This window comes from Ictidomys tridecemlineatus, unplaced genomic scaffold (assembly GCF_052094955.1).
Source record: "Ictidomys tridecemlineatus isolate mIctTri1 unplaced genomic scaffold, mIctTri1.hap1 Scaffold_190, whole genome shotgun sequence".
NCBI lineage: Eukaryota > Metazoa > Chordata > Mammalia > Rodentia > Sciuridae > Ictidomys > Ictidomys tridecemlineatus.
Genome location: NW_027521631.1, coordinates 25,923 through 48,843, shown reverse-complemented (window position 1 = coordinate 48,843; position 22,921 = coordinate 25,923). Strand labels below are relative to the sequence as shown.

Genomic DNA, 22,921 nt, shown 5'->3' with positions numbered 1-22,921 from the left:
AGATGGATGACACTATCTACCCCCACTTAAGCCCAATGATCAGCACTCCCCCTCAGCACACAGTTCCAGATACGTCAACACTGCCCTCCATGTCCTGGCATGAGCCCATGAGAACAACTGGGCAAGGATACGGGAGGGTTAATTGTTTTCATCCCATTTAAAGGATGACTGAACTATACAGTCAAATTTATAAAGAAGCCTCATCTGCCAGAGGACTTTCCTCCTTTCCCATTTCCATATCACCTCGTTCCTTGTCCATCATGTCTACCCTTTTGGCTGTGGTTTCAGTTTTCTTTAAAATCTTCCAAATTATACTCATTTCTTGTTTGTTTTCTTTGGTTTCTAGATAAGGATTGATTTCTTTTTTCAAAAGTTTATAAGCATCAGTCTTCTCCTGTTCGTTTGAGACCTGAGAAATGTCTACCCTTTTGGCTGTGGTTTCAGTTTTCTTTAAAATCTTCCAAATTATATTCATTTCTTGTTTGTTTTCTTTGGTTTCTAGATAAGGATTGATTTCTTTTTTCAAAAGTTTATAAGCATCAGTCTTCTCCTGTTCGTTTGAGACCTGAGAAATGTTGCTGGTTTTGTTTTTTTCACTTTCTGGCACTTTCAATTTATCTGGTAGTATTTCTTCAAAAAGTTCAAGTGAAGTTTGTTCACCCTGAGCATTATCTGTTTGACTATCTGCATGAGGATGGTTCTTCTGAGCCAAAAATTGTTCCTCAAGATCCACAGTGTTTTCTGAGAATGCACTTTCAATTTGTTGTGAGTTTGCTACTACTGGTTTAGGTTCAGGTTCAACATCCTGGGAGACTTCAGGAAATTGTCCCACTTTTTCTATAGGTTTCTCAGAATCTTCATTTGCAGAATCATACAATTCCCAAAATCCTAGAAGTTCTTCTACGTTATAATTATCAAAATCATCTCCTCCAACATCAAAACAAACAAAATCTGTCTCCTGTAAGGAAAAGAAAACCATTAATGTGTCAATAACAAAGTATCACAAAAGCAAACTCATCCATGCTCCCAAATTCAGGATTGGTTCTAAAGAATCTTTGAGGTCAACCAGATTACCCTCCTCCAACCCCCACTGCCTAACTCCATCTATGGCTGAGTAAATCTGTCTTTTTCTAGTCTACAGTGTTAGAAAGTCTATTCTTTCTTTCTTTTTTTAACATGGGTCATATTCTTTAAAAAGCATAATGAGTAAAAATGGTGACAATTTGGTCTCCAACTGCCTGACTCTTGGGTCTCTCTCAATTTGCTCTGAACATAAGTAGGGAAAGGCAAGGTATCCCTTATAGGATCCTCCAGCTCTTAATATCTACACCTATGTTTCAGAAATTTAACTCTTAATCATTTACTCAGGAGAAGCTGGAAGATCCTGCAGCATTGAGAAAAATGAATCAGTTTTAAAGTATCTTACTGAGATACAAGTACATTGAATGGAATAAAGAATGATATTAAGGAGGCTCCTCACATTATTATTACCACAAGAACAAACTGAAAACAAAATTCAACAAGGTATACACCTTTCTCTTCATCAGGGTTTCACAGTCACTAAGATCTCTCTCAGGATTATGTGTATATTATCTAGTCTTCCTTCTTGCTACTAGTAAGCAAATTGATATAAAAGGAGCCATAGTATGAATGGACATGTTTTTAAAAAATTTCCATTCCTAATTAAATCTTCATAATATTCTGCGGGGGTTCCGGGGGTGGGGGAGGCAGTTCAATGTAGTAGGGATGAGTGATTTCCTCTCCTCATCACATGCATTTCTAAGCCATGAGGGATGCATGTAATGGGAAATACAATGAGAAGGCAGAGTTCAAAACAAATAGTTCTCTGTAATCAGTGAACTGCTGTCACAGCTTAAATCCCAAGAACTCTCTTTACCAACAATGAAGTCCAACAAGCAACAGAAGTGATTTTATGGCCCCTGAGATTATAAAGAAATTTTAGGAACAGCAACAACAAACAGGATGACTTTATCCATTCAGTCCATCTAATCTAAGAACTGTCCTAGCCTAGCAGTTTGCATATTCTACAGCCACTACAAAGAGCTGCCCAAAGATGTTTCAGTGTTGGTGGGCATCAATTACTATACAATTTAAAACTCTAGAAAATAATCAGCTGAAGTGAGAATTCTAGAACACGAAATCCTTTCAGTCACAAAATCAATTTAAGTCAGAGCACCATACAGGAATGTTGTATAAAGGAAGCAGTTGGGGCCTTAAAAGATCTGAGACTGAACATCACCTGAAACGCTCAGGTCCCCTTTTCCAAATCTATAACATGACTATGATCCCGTATATGACTAAGAATAAGAAAACCTTTGTAAGTACATATTTCTAGCCTAGTATAAAAGTTAGAGTTTATTAATTTAACCTAAATATACTTAAAATGTCTAATAACTATCCAATGAGTTTTGCCTGTAAAATGAAATTATTTGCCTCTTAGAATATCTGTTTCAATATATTAGACAACTCTCAGATTATAATATAATCACCCTAGAATGCCTTTCAAACTTTTTTTTTACAGGTAGTCTGATTTCAAATGAAAATCTGACACACAAATGTTAGATTGCCCCCCAAACACATTATAAAACATTCAGAAGCAGTTAACTGAATATAACTGATGGATTTATAAGCCAGTTTACAATTGAGAACAAAAAAGAAATCCATAACTTACATCTGTTGGAATTTGTAGCTCTTCTTTAGTATGTTCACGAACTACCTTGATGAAATCTTTTGGAAAGTATCCAAACATATGGCCAACCTATAGTGCAAAAGAGACAAATATCAGATACATTCTGTACAAGGAATACAGAAGTGGCAGGAAATATACACATAATAGATAGATATAAGGTATAACCAAGAAAGAAAGTTGCTATAACAATTACACTGAGATTATTATTTCAAATAAAAATTAAGTACAGAACTATTAAAGCAACATTTCCAACCACTGAAGTTTTCTTTTTTACATTTAGCTTAATTCTCAACACAGAGCATATAAAGTTAAGACTTCTGAAGTAAATAAAAGATCTGCATAGAAGATTATTGGATACTATATGGTTAAAACTATGTAAATCAAAGCTGGTTATAAATGCAATTCCAAATAACCTCTAGCAAGAATTTACCTGTACATTTTGTAGCATTGCTCATAAACCAATATTTATGTCTTTCTTAACCAATACACAACAGTCATAAAAATTAATAAGTAAAAACAATACAAAAATCTCTAAAATGTATTACCACTATAGCAGATGTATTGATAGTATATGCTTTCCTAGCTTTGTCCAAATCTACTTTTATAAGCACTTGGGGAGTGCTGAGGGCCATTGTCAAGTAGGAATGAAGCTTCAAAATTTCCTTGCCAGCGTACCCCATGTTAAATGGATTTATCTGTTGACATTGCATGTAAGGTGACTTTGCTCAAGGACCAAGGCAGATCCGGGTTTAGAGCTGATCAGGTTTGAGGAAGTATCCCACTCCTTAGGGTGTTCCCGGTTTAAGACAAAAGGAGTTTTAGGGAAGTTGGAGGTTGAAGATTATTGCTGCTGGGAGTAGGGCGTGCCTGCAGCCTGAGTTCCTGCTGAGTTCTCCTGGAGAAAAAGTTTTTAGGAGGTGAATTGTTTGGGAGATTGGATTGCCCCTGAACCTGTGTGGAGGTGGTGTGAGTCGGGAATAAAGAATTGCTGTTTCAATCTACAAGGCTGTGAGTGCCTCCTGATTCTGTGCCCAGCCAAGACTGCGGCATTATGGTGGCCCGTACGTGGGATGTCTGAAGCTTGGGGGTAAGTGAATTTGCTTGCTCCTGAAGGAGAGCAAAAAAATGGGTGACCATTTCAAAAAACAATGTGTTCTTGTTTTGATTTATTTTTTTTTTCATTTCAAGTGGCCTGTTCCTAGAACTTTCTCAGGCAAACTAAGGAAAATGGTTGACTCAAGGTTTGAAGTTGTTCGCCTCCGAGGAAGAAAAATTGTTAGAGGAAGGAGGTACCCCAGTAAGACCAAGAAAAACTATGGCATATGTTGATACAATACAAAAATGTAGCCCATGGCTTTATAAAGATGAGTTATTAAGTGTATCAATGGGACCATTATGGTATCCTGTAGAAGGATTTTTCTTCAACAAGTAAGAGATGGCTAGTTCTGTTCACTATACTTGTCTTGGTTTTTACAGACAGCTAATTCATTTACAAAGCTAAAATGTTAAAATATCAACCACTAAATATGAAATCAAGTACTCTTTACTTATTAAGTTCCATAAGGTAATATATTTAAACATTATGTGTGTTTTCATAAATTGGCAAATGGAAAAATGTTTAATATTGCTTTGGTCTGTGTCTTTGCTGAAACAAGGTTACTAAGTGTTAAGATTCTATCATGTGTAATTTATATACAGAGAGTATAAGAAGTTTCAGCTGGGTTTCAATTACAGTATAACAGTACCTTAAAAAACATGAAAGTATTTCATCTTATTAAAGTGGAGTAATTTTATAAGGGTTGTTTTAGAATGTGAATTTATAAAAAGGGTTAATGGTTAAAAAAGAGATATAAAAAGATTCAAGATGTGGAAATATATTTTAATATAAAAGGTTAAAGGAAAAAGAAATGTTTCTAGTTGAGATAATCTCTGTGTGGTAAAGTGAAAAGTTGTAAAATGCCATTTAAAAAGATTTTGAGGAAACTAGATTTAATTTAAAAGCTTGAGAAAGGTAGAAAGAAAAAAAGGTATTTGTACATGGCAGATTGAGACAAAGCTTCCTAATGGAGTAAAAAAGAGCCTTTGGTTAAAGGGCAGCCATGTAAACTAATATTAAGCGATTTAAACAAAATCTAAGCCTCGTTTAAAAGAGTGAAGCTGTAGGTGGTGAAAAAGTACATTTAAAAGTACAGTATAGATGATAAATGAAATGCTTTAAAAGGTTAAATTGAAGGTTGTTGAGATACCTTCATGGCGAGAAAAAAGATTGCTTTACTCATCAAAGTATTGTACTTATTAAACTAAAAAGAGGGAGATGAGATAATCTTTGTTTGGTAAAGTAAAAAGTTGTAAAATGTCTAAGTACATTGCAAAAAGCTTTAAAAGGTTAAATTGAAGGTGGTTAAGATGCCTTCATGATGGAGTAAAAAAAAATATAACCCATGAAAATGGGAAGATAATAAGATAAAAGATTAGATAAAGAAGATTAAAAATTTGAAGTGGAAAACTTCAAAAACAGAAGTACAAAAAGGTAAAAAAAAAAAGAGAGAAGATGTAGAAAGATAAAGATATAGGAAGATAAAAAGATGTAGAAAGACAAGAATTTTATACCCACAAAATAGGAAACGAAAGAAAACTAGGAGAGAAGAAAGCAACTAAGGGTAAATATAAAAACCTTAGAAGAAAACTAGAAGATAGAAATAAGATAGAAAATAGTTAAAAATGTCAAGTAAAGGTATTTCAGATAGAAAATACAAAGGGCTAAGACAACTATGGTTTCAAACCACATCTAAAAATTAAAAGGTCTAAAGTAATTCTAAAAACTAAGGCAAAATGCTTTTGAAAGACTTAAATTTAAAAGGATCTTAAAGGGGTATATATCCCCCAAAGATAAACTTAAAATAACCCTTTTTTTACTCTAAACTTTTTAAATTTGGATTCATCAGGACTTAATGCTGCGGAAAGACATGTATCCAAAAAATGTACATAAGCCTAAGGTACTTTGGAAAGATATTCTAACAGGACATTGGAAAGCTCCTGATCCAGTGTTTTTCTGGAGTCGGGGTTCTGTTTTTGTGTTTCCACAGGGAGAACAGCAGCCGATTTAGATTCCAGAGACACTAACTAAAACAATTTCTACAGACCAAAAAGAAGATAATTTGACTCAAAACCATAACAGCTGATATCCAGAGCTCCAGCTTGGCTATTCTTACATCTGCGACAGTGATTAACCAAGGTGCCTTTTTTCAATATCTATTTTATTATTGCATTTTTCCCACATCATAAAGTTCTATTTTATTTTTTGAGCTCATACAAACCTAGGTTAATGTTTTTCTGATCAGCTTTGTTTTTTGACTGTGTTTTTTGACTGTGGAGTTTCTAAACATTGCAATGGAGATTTTACCTAGGTAACTAAGCTACAAGGCTGTTATTATTGTCTTACGTGTTGTATGTTATGAGTGCACTGTTTTGTGTTGCATGTCAGTATGTGTGTATGTCCATATTTTTATATGAGGAGCGCTCATGAAAAAATGGATCCGAATTTTCTTTTTTTTTTATTCACGTGATTTAAGTGGTTTAATCTAAATTAGGTAAACAGCTGTTAATGATTGTTTTCAAAGGTGGTTAACAGATCTGTTTGCTTACTATTGTTTTTAAAGGTGATTAACAGATCTGTTTGTTTACTTTCACTTTTCCTTTTCATTATATTTAATAATTCTGTTCAGGATAATGTCTCTTTAACATCATTGCCAGAATTCCCATCTCCATCCCAGTGCCAGTGAAGACTAAGAAAACCAAACTACAGCTATCACAGTAAACTGTATAAACTGATGCATCAATGAATATAACTCAACAAGTAATGCTCAATCAAGGACTTGATTTACTTTGGGAGGAAATGAACATATTGATAGACTCCTCCGATTTGAACTGCTTGCAGAACTTGCTTGGACTATATATGAGTTGCATGCATTGTGAACTATCGTCTGGTGCAGCGAATTGTGGTACTGCTGGCATATCCTTGCTGATGGTGTCACTAGTGATGCAATTTCCTTGCCAGCGCACCCCATGTTAATTGTGGTAATGCTGGCATCTTTGCTGATGGTGTCACCAGTGACACAATTTTTCCAAAGGAGCCGTCAATTGGCTTGGTGTCGTGGCATTTCTGTATCCTCCTCCCTTCTACTAGTGATGGTCTAAAATTTGGGGGCCAACAGAGGTGAGGCAAGAACCTCACCCCCCCACTGGCACCAAGGTTAAATTTGGGGGCCAACAGATGTGAGGCAAGAACCTCACCCACCCACACTGGTTCTTAGGCCTATCCACAGCATGGCTGAATGCTGGACCGGTAGTCAGTGACGGGTTGATCTGGTTGCAGTGGATTCAACCCAAGACAGGAAACTGACGTCTAAAGGTCAGTTCTCCCATGACGGGTAAGAACCATATGTTGAATTGGACAACCTACCAGGCACGGTCCTTTAGCCACATTGCTTGTTGTTTAATTAATCAGAAGGGGGGAGATAATTAATGCTGCAGTCTTGGCTGGGCACAGAATCAGGAGGCACTCACAGCCTTGTAGATTCAAACAGAAATTCTTTATTCCCGACTCACACCGCCTCCACACATGTTCGGGGGCAATCCAATCTCCCGAACAATTCACCTCCTAAAAACTTTTTCTCCAGGAGAACTCAGCAGGAACTCAGGCTGCAGGCACGCCCTACTCCCAGCAGCAATAATCTTCAACCTCCAACTTCCCTAAAACTCCTTTTGTCTTAAACCGGGAACACCCTAAGGAGTGGGATACTTCTTCAAACCTGATCAGCTCTAAACCCGGATCCGCCTTGGTCCTTGAGCAAGGTCACCTTACATGCAATGTCAACAGTGAAATCCATTTAACATGGGGTACGCTAGCAAAGAAATTTTGAAGCTTCATTCCTAATGGCCCTCAGCAAGGGAGAAAATTACAATATAATGCATATGAAACCACATATCAAACTTCAGTTTCACCCAAAATAAATCCTCTGCAGAAAAGAACCCCATTTATTTTCAGCACCAACAGTTAAAATATATGAAGTTACATAAAGTGTACAAAAGGTATATAAAGTTCCCCTTGAGAAAGACACTCCTATTACTAACTACTGACTAAAAGGAACAGAAGATTCTTGCCAATAATTAAAGGAAACTGATAGGCAAATCAAATGCACAAAAAAGAAAATTAAAAAGGCATCTTATCACTACCTCTAAAATATCCCCATTCATGAATGTTCTTGTTATATCTAGAAACCATCTGAGAGCCAGTATTAGTGGTAGAATACTGCCATGAAGATTAGATAAGACGGAGCAATTAAAAGTTTCATCACTGCAGATAAAGTCTGAGACTCTAGAAAACCAACAACAGTGCAGAATGAAAACTGAAAACTCAAAAGGAGAATCATTTTGAAAACTAAAGAGTTTTTAATTTCTTAAGTATAACACTTATGACATGAGAGGCGAGTCTGAGGGGAAATACACTTTTCCCTTCTGATGAAAATTCTATTAAGGTTAAATTTGGAAAAGGGAAAGAAACCAGAGATGTATGGAGAAAGGGAACACATTTATCTCTTCTTAATCTGTGTCAAATGAGACCATAGATTATATAAAGCTCCATAATTACACACTGGGTGGTATCCCATTTCTTGTGATATGAAAAAAATGATGCAGAATCATGGAGGCTCATGACTGGAAATAATTTTTATATCTAATTTTGCTTCCATACATCATCCCTGCTAAGGTGCTGTTGATTTGATTTGTGGGTGGGGAGCCAAGAACTGCCACAAGAGAACAAATTCTGCATAAGCTACTATCAGAACAAATGTACTTAAGTGCCACTGCCCTGAAAGGAAATATTCAAAAGGAAGATGGATTAGACAGGGGTCCTTTCCTAACTGAGTTTTTCATTTTATAGGGAGCTAAGATGAAACACAACCTAACTGAAGGCAAAGAGGACAAATGAATGCCAGAGGAGCAATGCAAACAAGGTGCCACCCAAACACTCATCAGTCGGCAAAGATCCTTTCTGGTCAGGTGCTGAAAGCAGGGCTCCTCAGGAAGACAGGATGAGTGCTGCCACCCAGAATGGCAAGAGTCCTAGGGATGAACAGAGTTAACAGGCTAGAATGTGAGAGGAGAAAATGCAAATCAAGCCCATTTATCCAAAAGCTCAAAGAAGGAAAGAAAGACGACTACTACATGAAAAATGCCACTTAGGTACATGGAAAAACAGTTCCAAGTTTAAAGGTTACCAATCCTATTTGGTATACTTGAAAGAAACAATAGATGGTTCTTTATATGGAGTACTGCAACTGGGACTCTGTCTAAATATAAAGTTTGTACCTAGAGGCACCATGTTTCAAGATCATTCCCTAAGAGTCAGAAATGGCAACAAAATGAAACTAGTTTTCCATAGGGATTACTCTTATTTTCTGTCTCATTTTCTGCTGTGTGGTGTTTTATTTAGGGTGAGAACTTTCAAGGATGCAACCCGGAATGTCTCTAAACTGGAACATTCCTACAGTCATCAAAGACCCTTGCTACTATTTTACGTAAACAATCCACATATCACATTTTTTTTAAATGAAAAGGACAATACTCATAAGCCACTAGGAGGACACTCCTAGTGAATCTCCCCATTTAAAATATCAAAGCATGATATAAACAATGTCATGTCTTTCATCAGAAGATCCATACAACTGGCTGGAAGTAGAAGCCCTGGGGGAACCTTCAGGCATAGAATATAGGAAAAGCAGGAAATGGATGACCCAGAAATTGCAAAAAAGAAAAAAAGGGGGGAAAAAAAGCACACAATGGACATAATATTCTGCTTTTTTAGAGTAAAAACAGCACAATTGATTAGGTAAAATACACAAAAAATCAACTTTAAATATGCATGCCTGAGTTACTATCTCAGACTTAATTTACAGGATTAACTCTAATGTCCATGAATCCTTCCCTTTTGAAACAGCAAAGCTAAGAATTGTCATGTTTTCACCATGACGACCTTTATGATGTGTAGAGCCTTCTGGAACTTGATGTGAGGGGTAGCAACCACAACCAGTTCAGTTCTGTTTCAGAAAGTCTCCTGACTTTCTATGCTGTGCCAGGCCTTAGGTGTGTTAGGAGCACAGGGCCTGGCAAAGAGGTCAGGTTAACTCTACAAAGACCCCAAGAAATCAGTCATTTAAATCTACACTGCTACCCATCAAAATTAAGAATATAACACTTGTCAAACTTTTACTTACACTTCCGGCCCAAAGTTCTGGTGATACCTCTGCAAGTTTATAGTAGACAAATACAGGGTCACCTTTTTTAAAATTTACAAAACGACAATCTGGTCCTGTGAAATCTTCAACAGCTTCACCTCGATACATTAACACTGTATATAAACATTGAAAAAAGAAAAAAACAAACATTAGGATTTGATTTTTCACAGTCCATATTGACTCATCAGGAAATATGAATCCCACTATGAACAAAAATCAAGTTTTTCCAGTACTCTCTGGAATCACTTTTAATTCACCTGCTCAAAGTATCTAAAATCCTTAGAGATTTTATTGCTATAAAATACAATATTCCCTGCAATTAGACGAGGGAAAAGGAAGCTTCTCTATTTTTCTCTGTGCTGAGAAATAAAAAGCAAAGTGGCTATCACCAACCATAGCTGGTTTCAGTGAAACTCTTGGTTCTTGCAGGCCTCCTCAATTTTTTTCTGTTTCATAATCATAGAAAGCTTCATTTTGCAAATATGTAAATCCAAGTGTAGACATGGACAGGCTTAAGTATGGCTTCATGCAGAGGTAATAGGGAAGAGGTTAGAATATCCAGGAACCCCCAAGGGGTTAATTAACTTGAACTAACTGCTAAAAGACATTACCTTTAAGTGGCTGCAAGTACTATCATGCAGCCGTAAACACTGTCAATTTCATTTGCAGCAGAGTTGCTGTCTCTGGGTTCAGGATCTGGGTAAATAACCAGGAAATATATTTTCTCTGAGCAAATATTGTTGACTATATCCAACATTAAGATTGTTTCAAAACATCCTCATTCGTATTTTTTTAATAAACAAAATCAAAAGTGGGTATCCTATCTGACAAGGAACAAGTTTAACCACGAGAAAAGGTCAGGCAATACCTTCATGCTTAAAATGCAGGACTAGGATCACAATTGATCTAGAAACTGGTAGAAGCAACATTTTTCTTTTGGTTGACCAAATAGACAGTTTCTGATTTAAGATGAAATGGACAATAGATGTATGTAAAAAGCACAAAGAAATGGAAATAACACTTTTTCTAAAAGCCAATTAGCAGTAAAATACACGAGAATGTTTGTTTTATAAAAATATATGTCTGAGGAACAAACACAGATTTGGAGAGGGTAACTTGTTTTTTTGAAGCTAAAATAGGACTATTTTCAGAACTGTCAGCATCCTAATTCATATGTAATTAAGAGGCCAAGTTGAAGGTGAGAGACACTTTAAGGTGGGGAATTCTCATCACAAGTGGAAATGGCAATGTTTCTCTTGTTCCCCCTTAGGTCATAGAGGATTTATAAATCAGTAATATATTAGGTGACAACATAATGCATACTATGGAGCACCTATTTAGTTCTTTTTTTTTTTTTTTGGAGCACTTATTTGGAAGGCACACAAGGACACCTTACATACACACCTCACTACTTCCTACAACGCAACACAGACCCACCTGTTGTTTTTGGTCACATCTGTTTGGACACAGGCCATTTCTCAAGTTATGTTACCCCACTGAACCTAACCAATACCATGTCTTAGTACTGACGAAGCATCAGTGATGAGATTGTCCAGGTATCCCACGTAGGATAGCGCTCAATAGCAAAGAATAGCAAAAATGAAAGAAAATATCATGGCAGCTGCTTTGCTTCTCTGAGTGTTTATTTATTCCAGCCTTAGGGTTACCTCTAGGAACTTCTTAACATATATTGGAGACATCTTTTTTCTTTATTGGAGTGGAACAAACAATTCAAATTACAAAATTTGGTTTTGGTAACACCAATTTAGACATAAAGAGCTCAATGGTAAACTTCTTGGCCTTTTTAGCATGAATATTTTAAAATATGTACTGCTTACAATTTATGGACAACACGGTCATCAAGTTGCAAGGTTACTAGAAACCAAGCGGGAGTCCATAAGAAGTATTCTGGGCCAGTAAATATATAGAGGAAAGAGGTTCCAACAATACTAGTGACTGAGTCTAAAACTGAATTGGCTTATAAAAATCTTGGAGTATTTTTTATTGTTATTGCAACAAACCTCTTCATCTGAATCTGAATGGCTACATCCTCCCCACTGCCCACCTCCAATCCAGGAATTCTGTCCGCTTCCTGCGCACAGAAGAGGCTGCAGTTCCCAGGTGGCTGGTGTAGATCCTTGACCTCTTTCAAAAGCAAAAGATTATTGGCCCACCTGCTACCCTACCTCAAATATGAAGGGAGGCTTCTATGCACAGAAATGACAGGATTGAAGCAGAGTCGGGGCCGAGACCTCGGAACACATTGCGTGCCTGGACTCGGTGCTCTTCCCAAGCCTAAACTCTAGTCCCTGTTAAAAGGCAAAACCAGGCCAATCCCCAGTGCAGCAAAAGGACAAAGGGGCCAGTGAGCCTTTCCCAAGGAGCCCCACCATCAACCTGCGGCGGGAATTAGGGCCACCGAGCCCTGGAGAGCATCTGCCCTGATACTGCACCGGCCCAGGTCCCTGTAGAGGGGGCAGAAAAGCGCTCTGCTACAGCGTGGGCACAACCCCATCACCCACTGAGATCCTAGGCGAATCCTGGAAGGGAATAAACTGAGAGCTGTCCCTGGGGAATAGTGTTTCCCAACCCCCGCCTCAGTCAGTAGAGAAAAATAAAACGCTGGCAACAAGTGGGAGTCGAAACCCCCCACAACCCGAGCGGGCTGGCTGGGGCGCCAGCAGAGCCAGAGGGGACACACGCAGAGTCCCGAGGCTCTGTCACTCCTGCTCCCCACCCGTCATCCTGCGACCCTCCTCACCCAGCCCTCGGGGCTGGGGACCGGGAGATCGGAGCCCCATGCAGCCCCAAAGAGCCACAGTGGAGACCCTGAGCTGCCCACCCGCCTGCGCACTCACTGCTGCATTTGTCGTCTGCACAGAGTTTGTGTTTCGACCAGCGCTGGCCGGTGTTCGGGTCCGGTTGGCCCGGCACTCGCCAGTTCGGCCGCAGCACGAACAGCCAGAAGAGCACCATGAACAGCCAGAAGACCAGCACCTGCGCCACAGCCATGTTGTGGTCACCTGGGTGAGCCGGTGAAGTAGGCTGCGGCGGGCGTCTGTGGGCGCGTAGGAGGTGGGGCTCAGGGGGCGTGTGGGTAGCCAAGCGCAGAGGGGTGGCGCCAGGGAAGGCTTACGCCTTTCCCGGGTGACACTTCAGCAGGGATATCTGGGGGTCAGTCCACAGACTCTACTGGAGAACACACGGAGCTGGAGCTCCGTCCTTCTCTAGTCCAGACCTTCTCCTCAACTGAAGACCTTCTCCTCTAGTCGCTGCCTTGGCAACTAGGACTCTCCTTCTCGTCCAATCACCTGCCTTTGCTTCTGTGCCCTCACAAGCGACCCTCCACATGATTCTAGTAGTCACCCACCCATCCCCCCCCCCCCCCCCCCCGCCAACTGGTCCTTTCTGGCTTTCCTCAACGTCTCATTTCTGGTTCATCCTGAACTAGCCCACTCCACCATCACTCCCATCCCCCATTCCTGGTCTGGTACCTCCTTTTCTGAACTACCAAATCCCACCCCTGACTTGTCACAGCTAGTCTATGGTTCCAGGCTCCCTCCCCTTCAAACTCCTAGAGGTTCCTTGAAGCCCCACCCCAAGATCCCTCTGATTAGGAAAGGGGAAGGTGAATGGAACTGTGAGTGAGGGTGTAAACTGGAGACAGTGGCCTGCTTTTTTTTAAGGCGGGGACAGGTGGGGGCAGAGAGATGGACATTAGTCTTCAGGCTAAGATCTTGAGATTCTTATCTTTATCCGTAAGGGAAGAAATTATTTAATTCAAAAGCATATTTTTAACTCTCATTTTGTGCTACCATTCATGCCAGACGCTGGACAAAGCCCTAGCATGGTGTGGGAGTGAATGAAAATCAAAAGACAAGATATCTGGTCCTGGTCCAAAAAAGTCCACAACTTAGTGGGAACCAACTGACAAAACCGATTGTCAGAGAAGAAAGCTAGTAGCTAACATTTCTTGAATGCTTTCTTTATGTCCAGTTGTTATTCTGAAGGTTTTATACATATCAATTCATTTAATCTTCATAACAATAGTACCTTACAGTAGTAGTAGGTCCTATTCCAATCCTTATTTTAGAGTAAATTGAGGCAGCCACACATCCAGTGAGTAATGGAGCTAAGTATCAAGCCCAAGGAGTAGACTCCTTTTCATCACAACCTATCAACTAACAAGCAATTGTACTTTCTGAGAAGAGGAGCAAAATCTGATTTAAACCATAATATAGCTGAATTACTGATATGTACAGTTAAGGGGGGAAAGGCACAAGCTAGCCAGCCCAAGGAAGAGTGTCTGCAATGCTCCCATCCTGGGTGGAGCCATTCTCGTTTGTCTGTGACCAAGGGCTTGTTACTATAGTCTCTGCTAAGGTTATTCATCAACCTCCAACAATGAACCCATCAGTTGTTTCTCCAAATTAACTGAATCTTTAAAACTTAGAAAAAAGAATGTAGTCCACCATGTTCACAATGTTAAATAAAGAAAACGATGGGAAAAAAAGGTGTGCACAAACATTTGTCTACAGGGGCCATGAGAGGTCCCCGTTGGTCCAGTGTACTTCTGCGCTTTCTGGAGAACCAGTGGATCATACAGAGAAACTGTCTATCTGAGTCATTCTTCATTTCTTTTCTACCATGTATTTATTATGTTATAAAATGTATCTAGTAGGCATCTCTAACAACATGTTGAAAACTGAACTCATTTTTCTCTCAAAATCTGCTTTCAGTCTTCCCTATCTCAGAAATAAGAATGACAATTTAATTCCCATTATCCAGGTGCTCAAAGCCCAAAACTTACAAACCATCTTTTCTCTCACATTCCAACTCCAGTCCATTAGACAATATTATGTCTTTATTTTTATAATTTTATTGAGATATAGTTGACCTACAATAAATTGCACATTTAAGGTGTACGATTTGATAAGTTTTGACATGAATATACCCATGAGACTATCACCAAAATCAAAAAAGTATTTCATCCTTCTTTGTAATCCCTCCCCTCTCCTTTTCTGGGCTGTCTCCAAACATCTCCTGTCATCATAGATTGTTTTGCATTTTCTAGAATTTGATATAAATTATAAAGCATTTTATTTATTTATTTTTCTGACTTCCTTCTTTCCAAATAAACATTTGAAACATGCCCAGAATCTGACCACTCCTCTGCATCTGCTAAGCCAATATACAGGCCAAACCCACATCATAAGTCAACTGAATGATTCCCATAGCCTTCTTCTGTCCTTGCTTCTGCCCTCATTTTCCCCAATATCTATTGTCCTGATGGCAACTAGAGTGATATTCTTAAATATAAATTTGATTGTGTCTCTCTGCTCAAAATCTTCCTATAGCTTCCCATTTCCAAATAAAAGGCAATGACTTTAACCAGGCCTGGTCGTACTCATCTGTAATCCCAGCAGCTCAGGAGGCTGTCAGGAGGATCCTGAGTTCAAAGCCAGCCTCAGAAATGTAGTGAGTCCCTAAGAAACTCAGTGAGACCCTATCTCTAAATAAAATATTTTAAAAAGGACTGTGGGTGTTGCTCAGTGTTTAAGTGCCCCTGGGGGTTCAATCTCTGGTATCAGGAAAAAAAAAGAAAAAAAAGCCATGACTTTATTATGGATTGCCCTGCCTTATTATGGACTGTTCTTATTCAATGCGACTCCCCTCATCCTCTTCTCCCCATTTCCTAACATTCTTCTCTTGTCTGTTAGTTCCATTTAAATACACCAATCCCACCCCTGCTTCAGAGCATTTACACTTGCAACTTTGCCTCAACCTTAACTGCCCAAATCATCTAACTAGCTAACTACCCCCTCACTTTATCATGTCTCTGTAACAGTGGCATTTCATGTGATAAAGGCTTTTCCTGGCCATCCTACACAAAATAGAGCCTCTTGCCATGACTATCAAGCCCATTACCCTGCCTTTCTTTCTCTTCAGACTTGCCTTACCACTTTAGACTTCTCTTACCACTTGCCTTACATTTGTTTATCTACTTGACTGCTCTGACCCAACCTCAAACACAATTTCCAACAGGAGCAGGAAATTAGTTGTTTTGTTCACTACTGTTACATCAGTGACTAGGGAAATGCCTAGAATGTATGAGAGAGTTAACAAATGATTTGTTGGATAAACTCATGGTTCCAATAATATTATAAATATACTACACTATTAACCTAAACACATATATTAACTATTAAGCCCCCATATATAAATAGTACTGAGAGGAAATAAGCTATGAGAACAAGGCATTTAAGGTCCACCTCTCAGCAGCATGCATCCTCAACTCCAGGAATGTACCCCTGAATGTGTTTGTTGAATAAAAACATACTTGTGTGGAGAGTAGTTGTTTGGTTACATGATACTGGAATATTTAAGTAGATCTTTTAAAACTAGTTTTAATTTTTTCTTATTTTTCTTATTATAGAATATGGTATGTTTTAGATTTTTTCTTATTGTAGAATAGAAATTAATGATAATTCATTGGTGGAAAAATCAGAAGAGCAAAATGATCTAATTGCATATTACCTTCTTGATATTTACTTTGACTCATAATCAGATATACTTTTATATGCATAGTCAGTGCTTCCAGGTACTGAAGAACTAGCTGCTTAGTTTGTAAAGTTTTCAATATTTTGATTTATCAGTATTATTTTTTAAACTTATTGCCTTAAAGACATATTAACTAGTTTGGTGGATAATGAGAAGAAAATTTCTCAACTGGCCACAATAAGGTAGTGGTAGTTCTTTCTACCAGGATACATACAATTAGTGGATGAATCAGCATTCACTTTTACTCATAGCATTTAAATATGTGGCATTGATGTTTAACATGTTTAATATAAGGTTATATTAAAAACCTTCAGAAAAGGAACAGGATAGAATGTGGTGGTGATTGTTGGCATGGAGATAAATAATCTCAAGTGAATTATTCTTTAATACCTCAAAGGGAATTCTTACGGGGTAAGGGTTGAGTAATTGTTAAAGATAAATGTGACCAGTTTGGGTGGAGGGGACATAAAATTCTAAGATATGAAGGGTTCCTAATGTCAGAGTACAATCTAAATGAGACAAGAAAAACATATCTGAAACAAATAATTGGCAGGATAATAACATATACCATTGGAAATTTGTGAAGGCACTTGCCTAGGAGCATTCAGTAGGCCTACCGCTGCTGTTACCAGGAAGAACCTCATATATTGTAAATGATGTGCCAGAGAATAGTGTTAAACATTTATGGAAGACTAAATCTCTCCAAGAGGGGCAACAGATTTACCCTCGCATATGAAACATTGGAAAAAAAAGTGGACAAAATACAAACAACAGTTCTCAGATATTAGATAATAAGCAGCATAAGAGTGACCTCTAAGATAAAGTTAGGCATGAGAGATGAGTGCTAGGATTATCCCAATTTACTCCCTGGAAAGAATTTTTCAGGCCACATCCAGAGAAGGGAAACTCAAATAGAAAATCTCCTGAGTTGAAGAGATGGATTTTAAAGTCTGAAAAGACCGATGCAGCTAGAAGTCCCAGAGCAGAATAAAGGAAACAGTAGAGAACTGCACAGGCAGGGAGAGTGTGTACATGCACTAGCTCTCTAGACATCTATGGAGGGTTCTCCTGAAGTCTGCGGCTATGTAACAGTGGGCTCACATGTAAGGCCAGAGAAAGAACCTTCAGAAAGGAACAGAATGGAAGGTGGTGGTGATTGTTGGCATGCAGATCAATTTTTGTAATCACCAGCTAGAATGGAAAATCTATAATAAAAGGGCATCAAGTAACATAGTCAGTAAAAGGGACAAAATAGCCCAAGATTTAAGGTAACTCCTGTCTAGCCGAATCTTAAAAAGATAAAAATGTTTCCAAGATAGTTCAGAAAAAAAGCTGTACACAGCTCAAGAATATTTAAAAGAATACAAAATGTTTCCAAGATAGTTCAGCAAAAAGCTGTACACAGCTCAAGAATATTTAAAAGAATACAAAATATCCAGTACTGAACAAGGTAAATTCACAATCTTTGGAATCCAATAAAAATGTATGAGGCATGCAAAGAGCGAGGAAAATATAACCCATGTTGAAAAGAAAATTAATAAAAATGATCACTAATTACACTGTGATAGAGTTATTATACAAGGACATTAATACAGTTGTATACCATATGTTCAAGATGCTATGGAAAAGCATAAGCATGTAAAGGAGAAAAAGAAGATATAAAAATGTCTGAATTAGATAAAATTAGATAAAATCAGATAAAACAATGGCTAAGGTGAAAATTACACTGAATGAGATTAACAGCAGATTCAACATTGAAGAAGTCAATATCAGCAAACTGAATATGCAGTGATAAAGACTCCAAAATCAAACACGGAGAAAGAGACTGAATTGAACAAAGCATCAGTATGCACAGCTTCAACCAGTCCAATATATATGTTACGGTAGTTCCTAAAAGAGGTGGGAAAAACACATTTGAAGAAATAATAAATAAAAATGTTCTATATCTGATGAACACTCAGATTCAAAAAGCTCAATGAATAAGAAAAATGATAAAGATGACACAAATTTACACTAAATGCTTAAAACCAGTGCTAAGAAAAAAATTGAAAAGCATCTACAGAAAACAGATACCATTATGTACAAAGGAGTGAAACTAAAATGTCAAAATTCATTCAAGAACCATGCAAACCAGAAAACAGTACATCAACATTTTCAAGTTCTGAAAGAAAAAAAACTGATATCCTAGAATTGCATTCCAAATGAAAATATATTTCAAAATGATATAGTCTTTAATGCAAAAGAATTAAGTTAAGCCCTACCCCACATAAAAATTACCTCAAAATGGACCACAGACATAAATGTAAGAATTCAAAATGGACAACACATATATATGTAAGAACCAAAACTAAATGTAAGAAAGCATAGGTAAGTCTTGGGGTAGACAATGACTTTGTATTTAAAACACCAAAGGCCCAAGCACCAAAAGAAAAAATAATAAAGTAATGAACTTCATCAAATTTAAAACTTTTAAAGGCTACCATCGAAGAAAGTGAAAACACAATCATAGAAGAAAACATTTACAATTCATGTAGTTAGAATATAACTACCTAGAATATACAAGCAATTCTTATTGTTCAATATGAAAAGACAAATGGCAAGAAATTAGAATAGACATTTCTCCAAAGAAAATATTCAAAAGCAAATAAGCAAATGAAAGTATACCCAGCACCATTAGGGAAATGTACAACCTCAGTGAGATACTACTTCACATCTATCAAGATGGTTATAATCAAAAAGATAATAATAAGTTGGCAAGGATGTGGATCAATGGGAGCCCTCACACACTACTGGTAGGAATAGACTACAGACCTAAATGTAGCAGCTAAACCTATACAACTTCTGGAAGAAAATATAAAAAGCTGCTTGGCAGAGGCTTTTAAAACTAACTAGCTCTCTCTGCCTCATGCTCTCTTTTTTCCTCTCTCTCCTCAAAAACTTTGTCTCATGCTGGGCGTGGTGGTGCATATCTGTAATACCAGTGGCTCAAAAGGCTGAGGCAGGGGGATTGCAAGTTCAAAGCCAACCTCAGCAAAAGTGAGGCACTAAGCAACTCAGTGAGACCCTGTCTCTAAATAAAATACTAAATAGGACTGGGGATGTGGCTCAGTGGTGGTATGACCCTGAGTTCAATCCCCAGTACCAAAAACAACAACAACAACAAACTTTGTCTATTGTATATTCATTGTTATGGAAATGGAAAGGTAAGCTGACAGACTAGGAAAAAGTATTGGCAAAACATATCTCTCTCAAGAGAATGATATCTAGGATATACAAATGATTCTTACAACTTATTAATAAGAAAAATCACCCAATTTGAAAAGATGGGCAGAAGACTTTTTTTCTTCACCAAAGTAGACACAAATATGGTGAATGTGCACATGAAAGGATATCCAACATAAGTTGAAATGTAAATCAAAACTGCAATGTTATTACACATACAGTAGGATGGACAAAATTTAAGACTCATCATAACAAATGTTGACAAAGATGAAGACTATGGTATCTCTCTTAGAACTGCAGACTATAACATGTAGTATAAACAATGGCACAAACTGTTAGAAAACTGTTTGGCAGTTGCTTTAAAAATTAAATCACATCTGTCGAGATATTTACTCCAGAGAAATAAAAGCATACATCTACACTGAGACTTGTGCACAACTATTCATGGTGGTTTTATTTGTAATAGTCAAAAAATCCCCAATGTTGGACTGTGGGAACATGTCTGTCTTACATGCCTCAGAACCCTTATACTCATATTAACCATATAGTAGACATTTGATTACTAACTATTACATGAATGTAGAGATTGATTTTTTTACTGTTAATAGAGCTTCTCTTTTATTAAATATAACAGACAAAAGAAAATCACGTATAGCACAATGAATTATCACAAAGTAAACATATCCACTGAACCCTAACCCAGGTCAAGAAATTGGACATCAAATGCACTTTCATGAGCCCTTTCTCATTGCTCCCCTAATTATTCCCTCCGCTCCCCCAGAGTTAGGCACTATTTTAACTTCTAATAACAAGGATTAGTTTTGGCTGTTTTGTTACTTTATACAGTGTAATCATACACATGTGTTCTTTGGTATGTGGCTTTTTTAGCTCCATATGTATTTTTATAAGATTTATCCAAGTTGTTGAATGTGAATGTACTTCTTATTTTCATTGCTTAATAATTTTCCACTGTATAAATATAACCTGGTTTACTTAAAAAAAAATCCCCAATGTATATCAATAGGAAAATAGATAATAAATTTTGGAAACATACTTAGCAAGAATAAAGAACTATTGATAATAGCAAAAACAGGGAGATTCTGAGTGAAATAAACTAGACAAAAAGTAATATGTATTGAAAATTCTTTTTTTTTGTACTCCCTAGTACAAATATCCAGGGGTGCTCTACTGCTGAGCTACATCCCCAGCCCTTTTTATTTTATTTATTCATTTATTATTAATTTTTTTTTTGCTATCAGAGATGAAACTCTTGGGAACTAAACCACTGAGCCACATCCCCAGCCCTCTTTTGTATTTTATTTAGAGATAGGTCCCAATGAGTTACTCAGGGCTTCATTAAGTTGCTAAGGTTGGCTTTGAAATCCCAATTCTCCTGTTTCACAATTCTGAGCCACTGGGATTACAGATGTGTGCCACCATGCCCAGTTTAGTTTTTATTTTGAAACAGAGTCTGGCTCAGTTCCCCAAGATTACCTCAAACTTGCGATCCTCCAGCCTCAGCCTCCTGAATATCTGGGATTACAGACTCTGCCACCACCTTCCAGCAGATTCAGTTATATTTAAAATTAGAAAGTTATAAACCAGGTGAATCCTAGTAAAGGTCTTAGTAGAAAAATAAAATAATAGCACTATGCTTGGTCACAATATGGTAAGTCAGAAAATGACAAGAAATATCCATTTTCTGTGAGGTTGACCAGAACAGTATCATTTCTCAATGGATTTCAAAGGGTCTCCTTCCTTCTTTCCCCCCCGCCCGCCCACCTTTCTTTCTTTCCTTCCTTCCTGCCCTCCCTTCCTTCCTTCCTTCCTTCCTTCCTTCCTGAGTTTTGGCGTGTGTGTGTATGTGTGTGTGTGTGTACATCATCCTCTGTGCCAATGTAAGAGATTTAGGCAATGGATCAACCTTTACACCTGTGCCGAAGGACCCCAATCTTGGATCTATCTCCAAGGGTGGAGGTGACTCTAGATCCTCATTATAATCTCGAGAATGGGAACTCCTAAATTATAAACAGGTCTTTCTTGGTAACACCAGTTTCCTCCTTGGTAAAAGTTAGTGTAGTGGGAGGGTGGCAAGGGCCCTACCCTGCCACAAAATAAATACTAAAATGTATTTTGGTACAAATTGTAAACACTAAAGAGTTAAAAGTAAGGGATGAGTCTTGGGATTTGAGCTAGACCTGGATAAGTACATAGGATTCAGATTCTAAAAAGAGAATAAAAGGCAAGTGAATTAAACAGCATAAAAGACTCAGCAGAAAGAAGTATGTTTAAAGGACAGTAAGGACACCTCATTTTGCTAAGAGGAAAGGATTCTATAAAGGATGACATATTTGTGTGCTTAGGTCAGATTATGAAATTCCTTGAAAATCAAGCATAAGGATTTAGACTTAATAAAAATGAATAAAATATTAGACTTTAAGTAAAGGGATCATATAACTTAAGTGGAATTTAAACAAGTATCTTGTCCTTAAATCCAGGGAAGATGGAGGTTTAGGCTGGGCATGATGAGTAGGGCTGAGGCACAAGCACAATTAGTCCTAAATTGACATTCACTAATTGTATATTAGAGTTTCAAGGAAAACAATGAAGAGTTAGTGACTATCATAATGATTGAGATGTGTTTTGACATCAGTAATTATTATTATTTTTAAGATGGGGGTCTTGCTATTTTGCCTAACCTGATCTCCAACTCCTGGACTCAAGCAATCCTCCTGGCTTGGCCTTCTGAGTAGTTAGGACTACAAGTCACCATACCAGCCCAGTAATTATTGTTTAGTAGATCTCTTTTTGGACACTAAAATCACTACTAATATGATTGTATATGTTTGAAATTGGTTTTATGAGCAACATACAGATTTGATGCAATTCCCATCAAAATACCCACGAATTGGTGTGAATATACTTTGTATACAAAGAGAAATATGAAAAATTGTGCTCTATATATGTAATATAAATTGTAATGCATTCTGTTGTCATATATAAATTTAAAATAATAATAATAATAATAATAAATGTCATTTTTCCAGACCTAGAAAAAACAGTCCTGAAATCCATTTGGAAGAATAAAATATTCAGAATAGCCAAAACAATTCTAATTCAATAAGCAAGCTGG

The 22,921-nt window shown here is 37.5% G+C and overlaps 1 protein-coding gene across 1 annotated transcript in view; it reads right to left on the bottom strand.

The window, feature by feature from the left end:
* Positions 1–22,921, bottom strand: part of LOC144372921 (transport and Golgi organization protein 1 homolog) — an 86,479-nt gene that overhangs the window by 37,702 nt on the left and 25,856 nt on the right. Inside the window, exons 6-8 of the mRNA XM_078036124.1 lie at positions 9,985–10,118; positions 2,693–2,779; positions 244–958 (exon numbers count right to left, since the gene is read on the bottom strand). Coding sequence (XP_077892250.1) covers positions 244–958; positions 2,693–2,779; positions 9,985–10,118 — 936 coding nt within the window. The remainder of the gene's footprint in view (positions 1–243; positions 959–2,692; positions 2,780–9,984; positions 10,119–22,921) is intronic.